At 46.1% G+C, this 21,895-nt stretch overlaps 3 protein-coding genes across 3 annotated transcripts; 1 reads left to right on the top strand and 2 right to left on the bottom strand.

Annotated features, from left to right (window-relative positions):
* The first annotated feature begins 361 nt into the window (after positions 1-361).
* LOC111258009 lies at positions 362-1,613 on the top strand. The gene is made up of 2 exons (XM_022828693.1): positions 362-997; positions 1,097-1,613. Exons 1-2 carry the CDS (start codon positions 497-499, stop codon positions 1,103-1,105), a joined length of 510 nt encoding a protein of 169 aa, XP_022684428.1. The 5' UTR covers positions 362-496; the 3' UTR covers positions 1,106-1,613.
* Positions 1,614-11,969: 10,356 nt separating this feature from the next.
* Positions 11,970-14,344, bottom strand: LOC101758200. Its single transcript, XM_012847618.2, has 2 exons — positions 12,832-14,344; positions 11,970-12,732 (listed from the first exon to the last, which is right to left on the bottom strand). Exons 1-2 carry the CDS (start codon positions 13,935-13,937, stop codon positions 12,657-12,659), a joined length of 1,182 nt encoding a protein of 393 aa, XP_012703072.1. The 5' UTR covers positions 13,938-14,344; the 3' UTR covers positions 11,970-12,656.
* A 5,611-nt stretch (positions 14,345-19,955) lies between these two features.
* LOC101758605 (lecithin-cholesterol acyltransferase-like 1) lies at positions 19,956-21,440 on the bottom strand. The gene is made up of 2 exons (XM_004977814.2): positions 20,995-21,440; positions 19,956-20,913 (listed from the first exon to the last, which is right to left on the bottom strand). The coding sequence occupies exons 1-2, from the start codon at positions 21,399-21,401 to the stop codon at positions 20,040-20,042; spliced, it is 1,281 nt and encodes a 426-aa protein (XP_004977871.1). The 5' UTR covers positions 21,402-21,440; the 3' UTR covers positions 19,956-20,039.
* Positions 21,441-21,895: the final 455 nt, after the last annotated feature.

Here is a 21,895-nt window from a genome sequence, read left to right on the forward strand (position 1 = left end):
TCGGTTTAGATCCGAATCGAGTTGGTTTGTAAAGGAAACCTACCCGATTTAGATGCACAGTAAAATCCAGCTAGAATCTAACTATATATAGTGCGTAGCTTGCGGTACACATTGTTGTTGTACCGTACCATGCATGCTTGGAACTCGGGACTCGAAAAATCCTTAGGGAGCTTTTAGGGACATATCCATATTTAACACATAAAAAGTAATTTGCAATCAATATTTAAAATAGTTTGCATTCGGGCGCTCTTCGTTTTGCGTCAAAATCGACTGTAACCAGCTCCAATGAGGCAATTCCCAACAAGCCACTGAAAAATTCTCAATTCCATGCATACAATTAAAAAAGTTCAAGTGCCTCTCGTACCATCAAGTCAAGTCAAGTCAACTTTCATTGGAGCTCCGTGCCACTTCCGTCAGGTTTTGGAGTTAAAAGTCTCCGTTACATGCCGGTTATTTACAAAATTGACTCTAATACCCCTCCTCTCCCTTTCCTGTCATGCTTTGCGCTCGAGCCGCGAAATTACCGCTGCTCCCACTATTGCGGCCGTCGGCCGTCGCCCCGCCCCCATGGCCGCATCGCGACTTCTCGTCGGGCCGCTCCCAAACGCCATCTGCCCAACCGTCTCTACGCCGCATGCCAACCGAACCACCGCCCACCACCACCTATTCTGATGCCACGGAGCTCAGGCCTGGCGCGGCGGGTGGTGGCATCTTCGGCCGCTTCGACTTCGACAGCAGCACAGGAGCGGCGGCGGCCATGGAGGAGTATCCTTGTCGTGCGCGCAGGTTCCATGAAGCAGCCTGTCTTCGCAAGGCACGGCGGCCGCAGGCCGCTCCTCTCCTCTTTGTCGTGCGTGCAGGATCCGTTCCTCCCCAATCCGTTCCACGCGTGGGGGCGCTTCGTGAGGGGAGGGCCGTGCACGAGCGGCAGCGGTGCTGTGCGCGGCATCGATTGGAGGACTCCGGCCTGCACAACCCCAAGGACTCCGGCGCTGAGGTAGCCAAGCGCGAGCGCATCATACTCCATGGCCGCCGCTGCCTCGCATCGGCCAGAAAAATTCTGAGCTTCTTTTGCGTTTTGCTTTGAATGAGCCAGGGGCGCTGATCCTTAACGGGCGCAGGAGATGAGGGAATTTACCGCGAGACTCGCCAGAGCAAAGTCAACGAATCCAGCTTGAGAAGAGAGATGGCAAGGGAGGGTAAAATGGTTATTTCATCTTGCTGTTAGCTTCCGTTTTAGCAAAACTAGACGGCAGTGGCGTTGAGGCCCGATAAAATCAACAGTACGAGAGGCATCGACGATTTATTGATCCAATAGTACGAGAGGCACCGATTTATTGATCCAACGGTATGAGAGGCACCGATTTATTGATCCAACGGTATGAGAGGCACCGATTTATTGAGGCACTGATTTATTGAACCAATGGTATAAGAGGCACCGAAATTTTTTTTAATGATATATATGGAATTGGGAATTTTTTTAGTGGCTTGCAGGGAATTGGCTCATGATTCATGAACTATAGGTAGCCTATGATGTCTCTGGACTTGCAAAATCCCTTCAGCGACTGCCGTGATGATGTCACTATGACATGGTGCTCATGTAGGAATACCACCGTCAACATCATAAAGAAAGCTCATTTTCGTTGCATTCTTTCATCTAGATTTCAACAAACAAGCTTTATTCCGTAGAATGACAGGCACAATTGTGACTTCACACCTGTCAACCCAAATATACATATATCATCTCCATTGTCGTTTTAAAAAATTCCATAGTTCCAATCTCTGCGACCGCACACAGTCAATATCACCTTGATCGCTGACACGGACCTATACATGTTCGAAACAAAGCACCCGGGAGATGCACCGTCGATTTCCATGTCCCGGGAGACGTCTCTCTCGATCGTAATCTAGCTGTTACCCATCTTTCTCTCTTCTATCCGTCCTGGGGCCGGGGCGCCGGGCCCGGTGGAAGCAGCGGCAGCATGGCCAGGGCCAGGGCCATGGGGACGTCAACCTCAGCTCCCCCACCAAGAGCAAGGGGCCCTTGTCCTGTGGAAACATTGATCCGGATGAACTGCATGCATTGCAGGAGTGGCATGCATTCGTGCTACATCATTGCCGACGAGTTTGAAATTAGTCTCCATGCGGAGTTTTTTTTCGTCCTGGAACATTTGTTTGCCTGAAAGTTTTAAATTTTCTACTGAAACTGCTACTGGTTCGTAAGGTTGGTATTTTTAGGAGTAGTTCATATTGACTTTTACGCATCGCTGTAGTGACATCAGAACTGAGAAGCCTGCAGGCAGGCAGGCCCATGCACCCACAAATGGCAGCAGCAAGCCAGCAGCAAATGCTGCTTAAAGCTTCTCACTCAGCAGAGCAGAGACTGCTGCAAGCCAAAGAGCAACATGACACCTTTTTGGGAGGTGTAGGTAAGTGCTCAGACGGCCGGGAGAAAACACTTTAAAAGCCTGCACGAACACAGTGACAAGACCACAGCACACGCACACACACGTAGGCGATGGCCGCGGGTCCCTCGTCATCACTTCGGGGGTGTTTGATAGGAGGAGATAAACTTTAGGAGGGTCACGTTGAATGATCGGATGCTAATTAGAAGGATTAAATATAAGTTAATTATAAAACTAATTGCAGAACCCCTATACTAATTCGCGAGACGAATTTATTGAGCCTAATTAAGCCATGATTAGCACATGTTTACTGTAGCAGCACATTGTCAAATCACGAACTAATTAAACTTAATAGATTCGTCTCGCGAATTAGACTCCATCTGTGCAATAAGTTTTGTAAATAGTCTATATTTTATACTTCTAATTAGTATTCAAACATCCGATGTGATGGTTACTGAACTCGAGGAGACTCGAGGAGGAGGGGAGCCAAACAGGCCCGAAGAAATCGTTCGGTAAAGTGGGAAGCGGTGATCTGTGGGTTGTGGCCATGGCAGCCGGATCTCACTGTTCGAGCTTCTCGGTGAACACAATCAGGTCGGCCTTTTTAGATGCGATCATTTGCGTAAAAGTGGTGCTACATATTGCGCTCGGAATATCAGCGTGTGATCGATCAACAGGGATGCGTCAATGTATGGGCACATCCAACGTAACACGACCACCACCCACTCAAAAAGCTGCAGAAATGGGGGTCAGGAGTTGGACAGATACACGGACCCACAACGTTTAGATTTTTCCTTTTAGATTAAGGATAAGAAATCCGGCCTTAGCTATCAATGTTTGAAAGCCTACAGCCACAAAAATGTTTAGATTAATTGGACCAATAGCCTAACAATGCCGTCTCGTTCGTTGCTGGTCGTCCGCCAGGCCATGCCCACATAATTTCATATCTCCAAAGAAATAAGCTACAAAAATTATGGTCCTGTAACAATTATTTTAGATTGTGCTCCGATCTTCATCCTGAAATTTCAGTTCGTCTACCATTTGGCTGTCAAGTACTTCATATCAGTCTGATATCAACAAACATATATAGTTTTCTGTTATGCAAGAACCATCATTGCATAAATAATAAGTACTAATGTTAACACGGTTCATCCTTACCAGATGAAGGATGATCATAATCTCACCGGTTAATTGCGCTATGAATTTTACTAATTATTATATGCCTGTGTCCAATCCATTTATTAACCTCAAAGTAAAGACCACCTTCTGCAATCACGAGCCCATGAGTAGTGATCAATTCATGGATTACACAACCCTTGCTTCCTCCCATGTTTGCTCAGCAAGAGCAATCTCTGATGTATTAATATTTTAGATACTTTTTTCAAGAGAAAACGAACAAACCCAAACCAGAATATCTAAAATTGAAGAACAATTAGTAACTAAAGTTATATATTAACAAGCAAAATAACAACGGATAACTCTGTTATGGTTGCTCTGTCATAATTTTCAACCATTTCTGTACCGATGAAATGAACTTCTCAGTGTAATGCAATCAATCAAATAAAAAAGAAAACGAAGTATCATGATAATTTTATTACCCAACACAAAGGCCTCAGCATACATCCCATAAGACAGAAATCTAGCGACTGCAATTTTGTTCTGTACATGTTCTCACTTACGCGTATATATCAGGGTTTCAAGAGTTGGAGTCAACAATGAGCTGCATTGGCAGTTCGCCAATGCTTGGTTTCATCTAATCTCCCACTCCTTTTTCCAGCAGGGAAACAGACTCCCAGGCAAGAATATTCAAATAGCAGCCAATCAGGGAAGCAACAGGAATCCATGGGCAGAGTTTAACATCGAGACATGTGAATTCTCCGTTTCAAATAATGTTTCTTCTCATTTTCTTTTCTTTCCTTTTTCTTTTCCTTTTCCAACTCACATGAACGGACAAATTTGACCGTCTTATTTTCTTCTCCCCCCTCGTAGTCGTCGTTGTTCATGTGCCAGCGGCGTGCGAGGCGAAGCTCAATGGACTCCTCGTGGAGTCGTGGTCGACAGTGGCATCGCTCGGGTGCAGGCGCTGCGCGGCCTCGAGCTACTCCAGCGACGGCGCGCCGGCAGACTCGTAGAGGAAGGGGTCTATCCGTCTATGTCCTCGCTCTCGTGGAGGAGCACGCAATGGATGGGCTTGAACAAGTCCTTGCTTTTGCTCATCTGAGGGCACAAACCACGCAAGCATGTGCCCAGACGTTAGCTATTGCCGTCCAACATAAACCAAATCAATCACGAACTTGCTCTTGCGGATGGTGCGGCTGGAGACGATGAGCACGCGGACAAGACATGAGAGGACGAAGGAGGAAGACGGGTGTCCCTATCTATCGAACGGAAGTTCAATAAGCGTACGAACTTCCGGCCCAGCAGCGGCCCACTATTCACCACCTGGGCTCTACCCAACACATGGGCTAGCAGCCTGCTAGGACGCAGCTTCGAGCTGGGCTGTGCTGCTTCCGATCCAGCAGACCGTCGTCGAGGAGGACATCAGCCAGCAGAAGACGCTGTGAATACGTGATCCAAGTGATTTTTATGCGTTTCATTTTCGTGCTTTTTTTGAAAATTTTCCGGCTGCGCTTGCAACGCTTGTTCAGTTCAAACAGTCACTCGGCAGGAGAATCTAATGCGGGGGCCTGGCGCTTGATAATCAATTTATCTTTAAAGCTCATATACAGCATTTTTTTAACATCTATCAACATTTGTTCGCATTTCTCAATATTTTTTTAAACAATCTGACTTAATAGTTATCAACATTTCTTGACATTGATCAACATTTTTTATATACACCAACATTTTTCTTTAATTTTTTTATATTCACCAACATTATTGCTCAACAATTTTTTGGATGCACCAACTTTTTTTTTTCACTCACTAACATTTTTTCCTTAACTTTTTTTTACATTTACCAACTTTTTTGTGTAAAAAATGTTGATAGTTCATCTAAAATGTTAAGATAGTTTGTTGGACTGTTCTTAGTTATTTATTGGGCCGTTATTGGATTATAGATATTTAGTTATCTATATCTCGAAAGATGGATATGATTTCCGGGAGGAAGACAGGCTTGCCGCCTAGCTCCACATCTAAAACAATCCGGTAACCACGGGGCCGGGAGCTTTGCTGTCGTCAGGGGCGGACCTAGAAATCTAGTAAGGCCCGGGCTGAAATGGTGCATGAGTTTGGTCTGTGCACGAACTGGGCTGATCCTTCTTATCTTAACAGGAGATGACACAAAATGCAGCTGTCCTAAAGGGATGTTTTGGGCTGGACTTGGGCTGGAGCCCCCTAGCCCGGGTCCTAGATCCGCCCCTGGCTGTCGTCCGGTTCGTCATTGCTGGTGACCCGGCAGTCGGGAGCTGGTCAGGGGGAGAAGGAAGAAAAGGATAAGATGGAGGTAAAATTGTCGGCTCATGTGAGTATGAAAGGGAAAATAAAAGGAGAAGATAAAAAGTGCGAAGAAACACCTGAATTTAAGAATTTGCTTGGTTCGGTGTCAAAAACTTGTGTCAAATAGTGTATTGCGTGCGAATTGAGACTCGAATATTGAAATCGGAGTGCCCTCTCTGCGCCCAAGGAGTAGAAGGGTGATCATGTTTTTGGGAGCGCAATTTGCGCGACTGCTAACTGTGTTTCACTACTTCCAGGCGAAATGATTGTCATTGCACACCACTATTCCCTGGAGGCGCAATTGCATAGTGAATATCTGCACGGTGTCAACTTTTGATCCACTACAACGAACATGCTTGATTATAATGTCGAGTAATAGGCAATAGCATATCCCCTGCTTCAGGGTATTCTTTCATGGACTTCCTAGTCCATGTTTGTTACTACAAATACAATGGATCGTGCTTTAAGCTATTCAGAAGAGCAACTTTACAATTCCCTAATATTTCAGGGTGGCTTTAAGCTATTCAGCTGTGCAAAATTTAAATTCAGCTGTAAAATAGTGCAAATTTTCGTGCAAATAATAGCCAAAACATGATCATGTTGCAAGATTGTAACTTCATAAAAGTAAGTGATTATGCAACAAAAAAGAAGCCATGTTCCAAAATTTTAGCTTAGTCTATTCAGCAAACATTGCATATGCAATAACTCTCGTGATTATGCAACAAATCTTACCATTATTTTATAGGATTGGAAATGATCAGTAATAGTTGACATGAGTTATCATGCCAATGCTGTCGCGGATAGATACCCAGTACCCGTAAGGAAGGAAGAAAACGGACTCCTTCTAGGATTCCTATGTAATCCTACTAAGACTCATACCATGTAATTTTAATAGGACTCCTCCTTGTAACCGACTAGTAATCCCACCCTTAGAGTATATAAAGGAGGGCAGAGGTCCCTAGATCGGTAGGCCAAGATCTCATAGAACCACAACAGAGAACAAAATCCTCAACACCAAACAACACCCAAGCGCAGAGCGCAATATACAACACCCCAAACAGGACATAGAGTATTATGCTACTCTGACGACCCGAACCTGTATAAATCTGTATCTTATGTCCTCGCTTTTACCTTCGAGTTCCAGGTCCGATGATCCCCCACCAACCAATCTACTACCTCAGGATACCCCTCGGTAGGTTGCCGAGTATAAAACACCGACATCTGACGCGCCCGGTAGGGATCGGGCGAGCTTGAAGGACCTCATCATCAAGATCAATCTACCCGACAAGAAGCAAGTCGCCGAGTCGGATTTCCGAGCAGACAAATTTACGTCGAGACAGAATTGATGCGCTCCGTGTTCCAATCGAAGACCGAGTCAGTTTTTGCCGCAGGTTACTACATATAGCTCGTCGATCAAGTAACACGCAGATTGGGGCAAATAATCAAGTTGCCGACGACTACTTTAACTACTCGTCTCGACTAGAAAACTAGTCGAGGGTGGTCTACTTTGACTATTCGTCTCGACTAGAAAACTAGTCAAGGGAGGTTTCCACGTGATCAACAAGTAGTCGGGATCGACTCCGACTAATTGGCTTCATCAACAATCGACTACTTATTTGTGCACGCCTCTCAATAGGAATTACCCTCTAGAGCTACACTTTGCCAATTATTTCTGGGACATGTTGACCGACAGCCATGGGTTTGGTACACCGAATTAAGGGCTATTGCCACGGGTTTGGTGCACCGAGTTCTGGAAGCTCTGCCACAGGCTTGGTATACCGAATTAGGAGGCTCTGCCACGAAGTTTGGTGCACTGAGTGCTGGAGGTCACAACGGCTACACCCTAGTGAGGCACAAATCCTATGCGGGGCAAACACGCACTCTCCTCGCCCAAAGACAGAGAAGTCTCAAAGACTACTTTACGTGCAATCGCGCAGTTTCTTTTTATCACAATGCCGACTACTTATTTTAAATGTCTTCTCTTAGCGGTCGTCAATATCCTTGAGCAGAACATACCTTAATTCATGATAGCCTCGGATCTTCTGTCATGCCTAAGCGCTAGGACGCGAGACAGAGATCTTTGTAGCAGCAGTGCCAGTATGGATACACGAGACAAAGATCTCACACGTAGTGGCAATGGCTAAACAGGGACTGAGAGCCTAAACATAATAGGCTAACTACTCGGGAGAAATATGGTCGAAACAAAAGTATGACATACAACATTTATATTACATTCATCACTAAATAAATTTCAGTAGTTTCAAATTCTACAAATATGCTATATAATGTATGTATCTCTTTTTGTAGGTCAAGTTTTGGCAACGAATCTCTAGGACGCTTAGCGCACCTCCAATGGCTCCGCTAGCTCCCAAGCTCGGGGGCTAAGCACCAATTACTCGGAATATCTCTAGTGGCTCAGCTAGCTTCCAAGCTCGGGGGCTAAGCACCAAATAACTACTCGATATGGCTCCTACGGCTGACCTAGCGCATAAGCTCGGGGGCTGGACGCCACAAAACTACTCGGATAATGACTTGTGTGAAGACTAAAGACCCTCAAATTGATTAATTAATCATTCCAAGGTTCGGGCGCTCATAAACCCAACAGTTGATTTTTCAAGATGAAAGAAGAAGATTCAAGATTTTATTGACCATCAGCCTGATTCTTCGATTCAACCTAAGGCTCAGGGGCTACTTTATATGGAGTGCGACTTCCGTCTCCCTCCATATCACATTCCAAAGATTAAGATTACAAAATCAAGACGATCAAGGGCTTGAACACACCATAGCCACATGACAGCTTTGAGGAACTTTGTAGATTGAGCTAGACAGAATATTCGAAGAGAACCAAAACTACTCGACAAGGATCTGAAAAGTACTCGAAGGCTGCTACACTCGACTAGGAAGCACTCGGGGGCTTGTCGGGGATAGATCCCCAGTACCCGCAAGGAAGGAAGAAGACGGACTCCTACTAGGATTTTCTCTATAATCCTACTAGGACTCATACCATGTAATCCTACTAGGACTCTTCCTTGTAACCGGCTAGTAATCCCGCCCCCAGGGCAGGGTCCCTAGATCGGTAAGCCAAGACCTCATAGAGCCACAACAGAGGATCAAATCCTCGACACCAAACAACACCTAAGCACAGGGCGCAATGTACAACACCCCAAACAGAACGTAGGGTATTACTCTGGCGGTCCGAACCTGTATAAATCTGTGTCTTGTGTCTTCGCTTTTACCTTCGAGTTTCAGGTCCGACGATCCCCCACCAACCAATCTACTACCTCGGAATACCCCTCGGTAGGTTGCCGAGTATAAAACACCAACAAATGTTGTATCTCATCAAAAGTCAGTAGACAAACAGAACGTAGGGTATTACTCTGGCGGTCCGAACCTGTATAAATCTGTGTCTTGTGTCTTCGCTTTTACCTTCGAGTTTCAGGTCCGACGATCCCCCACCAACCAATCTACTACCTCGGAATACCCCTCGGTAGGTTGCCGAGTATAAAACACCAACAAATGTTGTATCTCATCAAAAGTCAGTAGAAAAGTCCTTGAATTAGCTCCCGACTTGTTTTTGACGTACAACAATTCTTTAGATGCACAGGGTTCCCGTGGTGAGAAGCTGGTATGTAGCTTAGTGGGAGTACACTGCATGTAAGTAATCAAGGCATAACTGAGCAGTGATTTGCCTTTTAAAATACAAGTAATGTGGAGCTAACAGAAACAGAGTGCGTGCTCTCATTGCAAGGTCTACAAAAGGCATTTTCTTATTTACATTTAAATGGACGTCCGAAATTTCAGCATGCATGAACACAAAGGTGACTACGCTCTACAGCAGCAACAGCTTTTGCTTTCCTGATGTGGTTGATTACCAGCTGAGCAGTGGTCTGACTCCTAAGCCTTTAGCAGTTCCTAGACCAGCTAGCACATACCGAAGCAGTTTATTACTTGTTGTTAATATTTGAAGATTCAATTCAGGTATTAACTTTTGTAATACGTGATCATGTAACTGTATCAATGCACATAATTACGTGAAGGACGAGGAAGAAGGAAATAGTAAGTTGGCCGACACTAGAAATATTCAAATTTCCGGGACGGTAGGAGGCCCTAGAAATCAGCATTTCCAGGGGCGGTCCAGGCTACTTACCGCACCTGGACATCAACTCTGTTTCTAAGGGCGGTTCGGGGCATGATCTGGCCCTGCAAATAGAGTGTCAGGGAGAGCAGCAGCACCTGTTGTCCTTTCCATCCTCTCCTGGAAAAAATAGCGCCGCTCCTACAAATTCTTTTTGTGTGGTAGTGGAGTCTACTTTGGCCCTAAAATGATACACTCACCTTTACTTCCCCTGCGTCCAACTGGTCTCTTCGTCACCAATAGCCAGGAAGGCCCCAACCTGGCACTTGCCTCTATCTTACGTAGCCTATAAAATGAGATGTATCAATTGCGTTGCTGCATTTTGATGCTCACATGACGGTGAAAATTGGGGCATGTAGATCCGAGCCATTGTTAGCACGAGAAACATGATGGAGGCCGTGACAGTGCTAGACATAGTGCTTACTGCTGAATCTTTTATTAGGAAAGCATCAACATTATACTCTGCACATCTAGAGTGTGATGCTAAGACATTTGATATGTCCAACACTCACTAGAGGGTCATGGTAGGAGGAGGAGGTATCACGACTACGGTTTTCACGATATTTCAAATATTGGGAAGTTTTCCATATTTGTCCGACACTCACTAGAGGGTCATGTTACTTTTGACATCAATTGTGCGTACTGAACATTTTAAGGCACGACAACATCCATATTTGCTCTCTAGTTAGAGTACACAAAGCGGGTAGCTAAATCATTTTGTGTTTATGTCACGTTTCAGTTTCATAAGGGAAGTACTTTCAATTGTGCTTATGTTAACTTTATGCCATTTCTCCAACATTTCATGACATTGTTGTATTGCATTGGAGAACCGAATGTTGCTCTTGTCACCAGTGTGCATCGTTTAATGTGCATTCATATTCTTGATGTGGTATATGGTGCTTTTTGGGTCAACAAAATCAACTCCTACATACTAATGGTCTGGAATATACTGTGCTGATAGATACACTAGTAGAGAATTGACCTTCCATCCAGCATAATATGTCTCGGTCATTTTTGAACCTGGGACTAAAGGAGCTTTAGTCCCGTGTCAAACGGCCACCGATGATGGGAGCTTTAGTCCCGGTTGGTAATATCAATCGGGACTAAAGATCCCCTTTTAGTTGCAGTTGTAACGGTTAGTGGGAACGAGGAAATCTGGTGGGGCGTTTAGTCCCGGTTGGTAACACCAATCGGGACTAAAGGCCATCCATTTAGTCCCGGTTGGAATTGGATGGCCTTTAGTCCCTATTAAAGTTACCAACCACGGGGTCTGCTGAGAGCTGCAATACTGCAGGAAGTACCTGCGTTTCAGGTGTTCACTCTGGTAGTGGTGTAGATTTGGACAGAGCTTTACCATATCGCAACCACCTGACTATAGCTGCAGACTTCCAATGCGTTGATTCCAATTTCCAAAAGTGTAGTGATCTGATTGTGAACGGTGCTATATATGTTGTACAAGTGCACATAACACAGTGAACTTCTGATGAGAGTTTGAAACCTAACTGATTCTAGGCATTTTAAAGTTCTGCTTCTGGCTATTGAAGTTGTGTTTTGTTGGGGGGAGGATTCAATCTGGAGTCATGTCTAAGTTTATCGTAACCAGTGCTAGATGGAACTACCTCTGTTGCATTTCATTAAATCACAAAATTCATAGCATCTCTTTGGTACTTTTGTGGGATGTTTATCTTAGCGATGAAACAATCTCTTGTGCTGATGCTTTTGTTCTAGTGTGCTTCTGCTGTGACATTATCTTTTCACTGTCTGCTTTATAGGAGCGATTCACTTCCGTTGGATGAAATAGAAGATGTTTACCTCCTTGACTTTGTGGGACCTCCTGGTTTTGTCGAAGATATACTAAGCAGCACGGATACGGATACGCGTATCGCTATCGGAAGGATACGGATACGCGGATACGGCAATTTCTTAAATAACCCGATACGCGGATACGTTTTAACTATTTTATTAATAAATAGATAACAATGCATATTAAATTGCAAAATAGATATTCAAGTTCAACAAAGAGACATTTAAGGTCTATTACACTCAGAATAACATGATAGCAGGTTTTTATTTAGGAAATTAATAAAAGGTAGTAGCAAACTAGCAATATAGGATAGCATCAAGCTATCAACATCAAGCTTCTTCCTCGATTTCCTCATTCTCCTCCACACTTTCAACCTCAAGATCACCCAATCCAAATGATATAGTCTGCAAGTCAGGCTCATCAACGGAGAGGTCAGCAACTTCAAGAAGACCTACACCACTAAGGGAATCAAAAGAATCTCCTCCAACATCCCACATCCTTGTCTCTCCTGTCTTGTATGCATCGGTTCTTCTTGACAAATGCCTCAGATTTGAGTGCACAAAGACCAAATCTTCAGCCCGCTCAGGAGTTAAGGCATTTCTCTTGACACTATGGATGAAGCTATATGTGCTCCAATTTCTTTCACAGCAAGAAGAGGAGGCCGGTTGGCTCAATAATTTTAAGGCCAAACTCATCAATAGAGGGACAGATTGTCCATGATTTGTCCACCAAGTCATTAGGGAAACAACCCATCTATCATGTATAGAATCAGGATCATTGAATTCTTCTGAACAACTAGAAAACCTTGAGTATTCTTCCTTTACTTTAGCCAACTCTTGCGGTATGCGAAAGAACTTCTTGAAGCAAGTCATCCTCATTTGTGATACCTCCTTATCCTTGTGGGGGGTAGTCGACCAGCACCTTCTTCAAGCCACTTGTTGCTGTAAAATCTGCATTTGGTAATTTAGCATTACAATTTAGAACATGGGCAACTGAAAAAATAAAGGGCAAAGAATCTGAATTCTGAACTGTATAGTGTATAGTGTTACCTTGGATTGAGTGAATGAGCCAAACAATGTAGTGGATTATTGCCTTTTGTCCACCTAGCAATCAATATATCATGAATAACAGAGTAGAGGTCTGACTCCTTATTTGGTTCCTTCCCTTCATACAGATATATCTCTTTCTTCACTTTCTCAATCATTGAATCCCACATCTCATAGATTAAGTGAAGACATGGGGTGTCGGTGTCCGCAAAGCGTATCATATCATAGATAGGAGTAGTGATCCTAAGAATGTAATCTACATTGCCCCACCAGACATCACTTAGTATTTTTTCCTTTACATGTTGGGCAGCTGAAGCATCCTCTTTATAGATGCTCCATTTGTCACTAATCACCATGTGTTGGAGAGCTGCTTTTACCTCAACAAACCGTTTTAGCATACACACAACCGATGCAAATCTTGTTTCAGCAATAGAAAGCAACTTCAAATGGCTGAACTCATTGAACATGGAAAGACGCATGCCATGATTCATTTTGAAATTCTTGATCATACTAGCCTCAACTTTAACATCATGTATAAATTCTAGTTGTCCCCAAACATGCATATCCTCATCAGTAGGTGTCCTTGGCAGTTTAGGTTCACATATATTTTTCATAGCAAGGTTGAGAGTATGCACTACACAAGGTGTCCAAAATATGTGATCATTTTCAGCTTCAATTAAAAGACCCGCACCTTTGCAGTTTGCAGCATTATCTGTGATGATTTGTACCATATTTTGTCGACCTACTTCATCAATAATAGCCCTCAACTTCTCAGCAATGTATTCTTTTGACTTGTATTCTCCGTCACAATTGTCAGCCCTCAAAAACATTGGAGCTTTCTCAGAAACAGCAATGAAGTTGATGATTAGCCTCCTCTGAGGATCTGACCAACCATCACTGCAGATTGTGACCCCTGTCTCTGGCCATGTGCTCTTTGTACTCTCCAATAGAGTCTCTATGTGCCTTCTTTCTTGCTTCAGGAGTGATTCCCTAGCCCTATTATACCCAGGAATTGTGTAACCTTGCAAATTGTGGCTGCAAGCAAATGCAAAAGCTTCTCTAAAATATGGGTTTCTCAAAAAGTTGAAAGATATCCCTCTAGAATACATTGCTCTAACAATTAAAGCATCCAAGTGCTTGCGGTCTTGCAATGCTCAAGATTTTTCCAATATAGAAGCAGGTCCCCTCTTGTTCTTCTTGTTGTAATTGGCTGAAGAAGGAGCTACAGGCAAAGCAACGGTGCGTGTCTTTGCTCTTTCCACCAGCTCCTTGCACCTTTCCACTTCCCTCCTCATCTCACTCAGCATTTCATATGAAACCTTCGGACATTTGCTAATCCCCTTCCCTGATTTCTGCAGCAAATGAGCTTCAACTCTAGTGTAGCTGCTGCTTTTTTCCAATGGACAATAGTTGCATCTCCATAAAGCATTTCCTCCACCAGCTTTAGGCCTCTCTAGAATGGTGACATGATCCCACAGCGGAGCCTTGATATCAATTGCTTCTCTGGACCCAGATCCCACACTACCACTAGCACTACCACTACCTGCACTACTCAAATTTGGAGATGCCATACTGGACAATGAACATTGGACAAAATCAATAAGGCTCTAATCAGTAATCAGGAAGGGGTAATGGCCTTTGGCCTAATGGGGTAGGCCGGCAGGGTGCACTGGCTCTAAATCGGATTGGGGAGGGAGAGGAACTCACCAGAGGGCACGAGGCGGGGTCAGGGGCTCGAAGAACTCGCAGGGGGCCAGGGGCTCGGCGGCGTTGCAGCCGGCCGTCGCGGGGGACCGGCCGGGCGCAGCTCCTCGTCGCCGTCGCGGGGGGCCGGCCAGGCGCAGCTCCTCGTCGCCGTCGCGGGGGGCCGGGGGCTTCTTGTCGCTGGTGAGGGCAGAGGCTTGGTCGCCGGCGAGGGCGGAGGCCGGAGGCTGGTCGCCGGACGGGAGGCAGAGGCGGCTGGCTGCGTGAGGTGGGCAGGCGGCTGTGCGTGTGAGGGATTGAGGGGTCAGGAAGGAGTAGGGCAAAGGAAGAATGGGTGCTGGTAAGTTGGGCTGGGCCGTTCGACTGGGCCGAAACGTTTCCATTCCTTAGTTTCCGGCCCAAATAAGCAAGGATACGCCGACACGCCGCGGATACGTATCCCGGCTGTATCCCAGGTGTATCCGTATCGGATACGTATCCGATACGGGATACGCACCTTCATTGCCGTATCCGTGTTTCTGAGAAGATATAGTCCCTAAGGTTGAAAGGTCTGTAAGTATTTGCACTCACTTTTCATATCTGAAGTTCCTTTTTTCTTGGAGTCCTGTTTTTTTAGATTTTTTCATATATCTTGTCCAACGTTAAGTAGTATGGGCGGAGAGTTGGAACTGATTTATGTAAGCAATTGTATTAAAATCACCTCCATTCTCGATTCCTGTTGTGTTGGGGGAGAGGTAATGTCATAATCTAGAAAAAATCACAAGTAAACTCAGTTCAGACAGAAAGATTCTGTTCAAAGCTAGCCTTACCAATGTGAGCAGTGAGCTGCTGGTGCTACTGTAGCTCAATTGTAAAACACGGTTTTCTGGTGACTGCAGCGGTTTCAAATTGTAGTTTTTTTTTTGAAAAACAATCACCGGTGGAGAAACGAGCATTAGTCCCCATTGGAAAACCTCATAGATCTCGGTTTTCCCAACCGGGACTGATCATTCAGGACTAAAGGTCCCGGCCTTTAGTCCCGGTTGGTAGGGTTTTGCGTTAAAAAAATATTAGAAATTCCGGGGAGCCCCCTACCCCTCCCCCCCAAACACGCGCGCGCGCAAGTGACAACAAGTCACGCGATTTTTCACGCGAAATATACGCATGCGCGGTATGTGAGATTCGAACCCACAACCTCAAGCCCCGCACGTAGCTTCCTTATCATCTCACCTACACAGCACATTTGACTAAGTAGGAGATGCAAGTCTTTTGTAGTAACTCGTGGGGGACCCTTTACCTTTAGTCCCGGTTGGTATTCCGGGACTAAAACCCTCGGAGGTTTTAGTTCAAGTTTGTAACACCAACCAGGAAAGGATTACCTTTAGTCCCGATTGGTATCCACGGACGAGCTTTTTATTGAGGATTATATTTAGTCCCGGGTTCAGAAACAATCAGGATTTTTGTTGAGGGTGGAAGGTCATTTTTTCTACTGAATGCACATCCCATCCTCAAATGTTCTCATTTTCTTTAATGCATACGGAGGTTTGTCCAGTGTCATGTCTTCGGCATGTAGCTCAATAGTGATTACCTTACACCATATTCTGTTTTACGAAATCCATCACTCAAAAAACTAAGAGATTTCCATCTAGTTCTTTGTACACATTGCAGTCATTTTTAGCAGTGTGAAGCTGTGAATTTACGTATTGGGTCAGTTTTTTACTAAGTATTCATGCACTCCCTGTTCGTTTGAATACTGATGACACTGAAATGCTTATCCTTTTCAGAGTAACAATTCTAGACCATCATAAGACTGCTTTTGAGACTTTCCGTGGGAATTCCACACTTGGGCAAAATGTGACCAAGGTGATAGACATGCTGCGGAACGGCTCATGCGGCCACGCGGGACGGCCGCCACCGAAGACCACTAATCCGAAGCTGCCAGCAGCCACGTGATTTGGGAGAGGTGAATGGGGGAGGATGACGTGCTCCCATCCCTAGCCGCCGCCATGCCCCACCTAGATCCGGCCGCTTGCGGAGCGACCCTCCCCACCGGTGGCCGCTGCTCGCCTGGGCCAGGTGCCTCCGCCATCCTCACCACTCCAGGGGGGCCGCACACATCGCCGCTCGCCGTCCTCCCGGCGACCCGCATCCGCTAGACTCGCGAGATGAAGAGAAGTGACTGGGAGAGCCGGAGAGGAAGAGTGGAGCCTGGGAGAGGAGTGTGATTTTCGATTTCTAAATGAAATGCAATTTCTAAGTTTCAATTCAAATGAGTGTGATTTCAATTTACAAATGAAATGAGGTTCTAATTAAAAAAATAAAATGTTTTCCCATAATATCCTTATACCATCTATACTACTAATCTATACTACCTATACTATTGGTGAAATTTTCAGTAGTATACAATTAATCTGAGCCGTCGGATGTTTTTATACTGATTCTTTTCCAACACTAGTACCGGAAAAGAGCTCTAGGTATGACAGATTAGTAAGACCTCCAAAAGATTTTTTTATGAATATGCATCGTTAATAGACAGAGCACCACTGCATTGTTTATGGGTGATTCTATCAATTATAGTAACTACACTCAAAACAAAGAATCAATCATGGCCATGAAAGTAGGTCAACGATAAGGATAACCTGGAATATCTTTGAAAATTGTGTGTCAAACTTTTAAAAGTTATCAAGTACTCATCCGATTGCGGCTAGTTTTAATTAAAAATTAGTTTGTTTATCATCATTGACCACGGTGAGTCCATAAGTGTAATTTGGACTCCAGAAAGATGAGGTTCATTGAACATGCATGATATATTTCAGATTGTAATACTGGCTGGCTGTAACTGCAAGCAAAAGATGCATGCATTTAATTTTACTAGCAAATTTGCTCGTGCGTTGCAACGGGACGCAAAAGCAGCGAAACAACCACAATGGACTAAATTACAATACAAATTTTACACACAAAAAATGAGACAATTCGCACATACCACATAGCCTATTAGGCTAAGATCAAGTTGCAGGTGCTATTATGTCACACCTTGTACATCAAGGGCAAACTTAAGCACCAAGTCCCAAACTGTTTTTTTCAGGCTATTAGTAAAAAAAATACCCATAGCATATAAAGGTTAAAGGGGGTGTTTGGATATGAGGTGTTAAACTTTAACAGTGTCACATCGGATGTTCGGATGCTAATTAGGAGAACTAAACATGAGCTAATTATAAAACTAATTGCAGAACCCTGTGCTAATTCGCAAGACGAATCTATTAAGTCTAATTAATCCATCATTAGCAATTGGTTACTGTAGCACCACATTGTCAAATCATGGACTAATTAGGCTTAATAGATTCGTCTCGTGAATTACACTCCATCTGTGCAATTAGTTTTGTAATTAGCCTATATTTAATACTCTTAATTAGCATCCAAACATCCGATGTGACAGGTGTTAAACTTTAACACATGGTTGCCAAACAGGCCCTAAGATACTTCAAGTACCAAAACTGAAATTCCAAAAAAAAAATTGCGCAAAATCTAGGTTTTGTTCCAGTATAATTCCTATAAGCCATGGTGCTGAAGTGTAGCACTTTTACCTAAATTTAATAAGTTGGGCAAGTGCATCAAGGATTTAGTTATATCCTGTATACATCCTTCATCCCCAATAATCAGAAGGGCACAGATTTTGGAGTCCAGTTGACCAGGCACGCAGCTCGATTGGTATGGTTTCTACTACAGTCATATATACCCATTCTTCACGCCCCAATGGTCAGCTGGAAAGAATTGATAGCAGGTTTCAGGGATCAGTCATAGCATAGTTTCTTCTGTCTTGGAAGATTCAGCTCAAACTACAATAAAAAACTTTCCGAAGGCAACGGTAAAGCTGATAGCACTAAATGCAGTCCCCCAATCTAACCAAAGTGATGGCTTAAAACTATAGCATGCGAATGCCACATTTCGAGCCAATGCCAGGAAATTACGTGCCTAAGATCCACATATTTACCTACCTGGAAACTGAATCATAAACCCAAATAGTCAACTCTCCTCATTTCAGTTCAAAACAGGACATCAAGCAAATGAGATCGCCCAGACCTGATACCTTGAATCTCAAGCTCGTTGGCGAACAAATCACACTTTCTCGGCAGGGAATCTAGACCAGAACCATTTCTACATTACCACATTCCCACCGACACCACGAAATCCTACGCGCAAGGGAGCTGAGATCCAAGCTTTGCCTCCCCAGACGCACCAAATCAACAACCTGCCGCGACCAAATATCAACCGGGACTAAAGAACCCCTTTAGTCCTGGTTGTAAAGGTCAGTGGCCCTCGGAAATCTGGTGGAGCGTGTGCAAAAGCATTTCGGCTCAAATGGACGGTCTCAAGCATTTCTTCTTCATCTTGAAATCGTTCATGTTTTGAACAGGGTACTAAGTACAATATCGGACTGGCAACTGTTCTATTTATATGTAATATGTGCTTAATTACTTTCAAGGATCATACAAAGTCTGATGGAGCTCCAAATGGTTGATGGCTTGTTTGCAGAGTCCGAACCTGGTCAGGTATTTCTAGTAGCATTCAACATTCTATCAATCTAACGAGTTAATCTGAAGTTCATTTTAAAGTACTAATATTGTATCAATCGGAGATAATCTGAAGTCAGCCTGAAGTTCAGTATAGCCTCTGAAAATCGCAGAGAGTAATTGCTGCTAGTTCATGCCCACCCTGAACCTGAAGCAGAGCAAGAAAGCATAATACCACCCTCGGCAACCCTCTGTTGCCGCGCTCTGGCGCTCTGCTTTGTCTTCTTACTCATCGCAGCGTGAACGCGTCCCGCGATGACTCTTCTCATTGCCTTGTGCCATCACCAGCCGGCGGCCACTATCCCACCTGCCCGCTCGTGGAACGTCACCGCCGGCGGCGGCCTTCAACATCTCCATCCACCACGCCGCCGCGCACGCCGCGCTGAGGCAAGCGCGCATCGTTCCTGGAGCACACACCGTGCGATGGGACGCTGTGGCCGCACCGGCCGGCGGACGTGCACGCGAGCCAGGTGCACCGCTTGAAGGCTCCGACAAAGGCTGCGGTGCTCGGTGCCGCCGGTAGCGGCGTCCGGGTGCGACGCGGAGTCCCTCACCATCGATAGCACGCTGTGTTCCTGCGTGCGGCGAGCTACCCGGAGCACACGTCGTGCGATGGGATGCTGTGGTGGCCGGCCACCGGCCGGCAGGCACACGCGAGGCGGCTCAGACGCGGGCGGGCGAGGCGGTGCGGCCATGGCGGGTGGGCGGGCGGGCGGCCAGGGCCGAGGCGGACGACAGCGCCGAGAGGCAGACGTCAGGCACGGGTGAAAAGGGAGACGGGAAAAAGGGCTGGACCCACCGATCAATACGTTATTTCTACCTATTATTAAACATCAGGCCCACTTCTCATTGATACAAGTTGGACCGAACAAAAAAAGTGGACAGAATTCTTCCTCACTTTAATAATATATAGGTATAGATATAGATATAGATTAATATTCCATGTCAAGAGGTGGCTCAATTTGCTCCAAGAATCTCGCTGACCACACGCTTGAGCGCAAGTTCATCCGAGATCATACCCTTGTGCGTTGTGTTGGGGATCAAAATCGACTTGAAGTAAGGCTGATCCGGGTCACCCCCAACCAACCTTTCCAATGCCAACACGGTCTGCAAGTTGATCTGCCCATCGCCATCCCCATTCACCAGTTCAGGCTTGGCAGTGAAGTTACCATCCAAGAACACCAACCTATCAATCGTCGGCACACCAATGCCATTGATACTCGTCATCGGCACGAGCGGCGCCCTGAGGTTCAGTGTCAGCGGCAGCGCCCTTGTTCGGTAGAGCGCCACCTGTTCCTCGGAGAGACCAACCGCCGCAAGGTACTCGACCATGTTGTCGGCCGAGTAGTTCTTGGCTCCGGTGATCACCAGCGGCGTGTCGCCGTACACCTTCGGGGACGGCAGGAGGGAGAACATGCTGGCGAAGCTCCTGTTCCCGTACGTCAGCACGGTGCCCGGCAACGACGGAGGGCTGAGCGTGTCGAAGGCGAGGGGCCACATGTTCAACGGCGAGCCGCCGACGCCGAGGCAGAGCATGACCAAGTGCTTGACGTACCTCCTGCGCCATGCCAGCGGGCTCCGGTCGAGGAACACCATGGTGAACAGGCCGCCCATGCTGTGCGTCACGAGGATGACCGGCTTGTTCCCGTTCCTTTCGCTCGCGCGCTCGACGAGGAGCTTCAGGCTTGAGCTGAAGTCGGAGAACACCTCCGACGACAAGCCGGCAGCGGCCGGCGCATACCGAAAGTCGTACGGGGCGCCGAACAGGTTGGCTCCCTCCACATAGCCGACCCCTTCCAGTGCATCGACGAGCCCTTCCATGCAGACGTTCCTGAGGATGATGAAATGTTACGTTGTTTCATTGATCCCCTTGAAAATTTCGACATGGTGTGTGCACACATGCTTAGCTTACTTCCGGGCAGGATCGTCGAAGCGAAAGCTGCGGGTGGTGCCAAAGGCCACGACGCGAGTCTTGACGCCAGGCAAGTTGCGGTAGTCGCCGGCGACGGGGTCGTACACCAGCCGGAGCTGGTCGGCGTAGCACGGCAGGAGGGAGGGGTCCTCCTGCAGCGCCGTGAAGTTCTCCCACAGCCGGAACCACCCGCGCCCCTGCTTGGGTATGCCGCAGGCAGGGGTCGGAGGCTCGTACTCGTCGGTGAGCCGCGCGTCAAGCTGGCCGCAGGTGTTGCCCGGCACCAGAACGACCGGGTGGAGGCTGGGCGTGGCATCCTGTGCAAGAGACGGTGCGCCAACGAAGAAGAATGTGGCAATCAGGAGGGCAACAAGGGGCAGGATATGGTGCTGCTGCTGCAACTCCATTTGGGAGAGTTGAATTTGTTGGGTAGCTAATGGAGAGATGATGCATTGATCGGATTATATTCTTTCGTCATCTGTTCTGGGGAGTTATCTTATATGATGATATGACAGCTGGTTCTCTTGTGTGTATACGCCAGAACCAGATACAGATGGCGTGATGTGCATGATGCACAGAGTTATTAGGTTGACAATCATGATGGAAGTAAAAGTTGTTTAGGACTTTAGATTAATCTTTCGTGAAGCGAACACGGCTCTCTCCAGTTTCAAATTAGTTTGGTTGACTTCAGTGGCTGAAATTTCATCACATATCAGCAAAAACATTAGTAAGTACTCCCCGGTGGGCCACCATGTACATCACGCCGTCGTCGTCGGCAGCTCCGGCGGCGCCATCAGCAGGTGCCGCCACCGCCAGCGCCGTGGACCGGGACAGCCGGACATCGTAGACGAGCGACTCGAGGTGCGCAGCGACGTGCTCCTTCCGGACGCCCAGGCTCTCG

This window comes from Setaria italica, chromosome VII (genome assembly GCF_000263155.2).
Source record: "Setaria italica strain Yugu1 chromosome VII, Setaria_italica_v2.0, whole genome shotgun sequence".
In the NCBI taxonomy this organism is placed as follows: Eukaryota; Viridiplantae; Streptophyta; class Magnoliopsida; order Poales; family Poaceae; genus Setaria; species Setaria italica.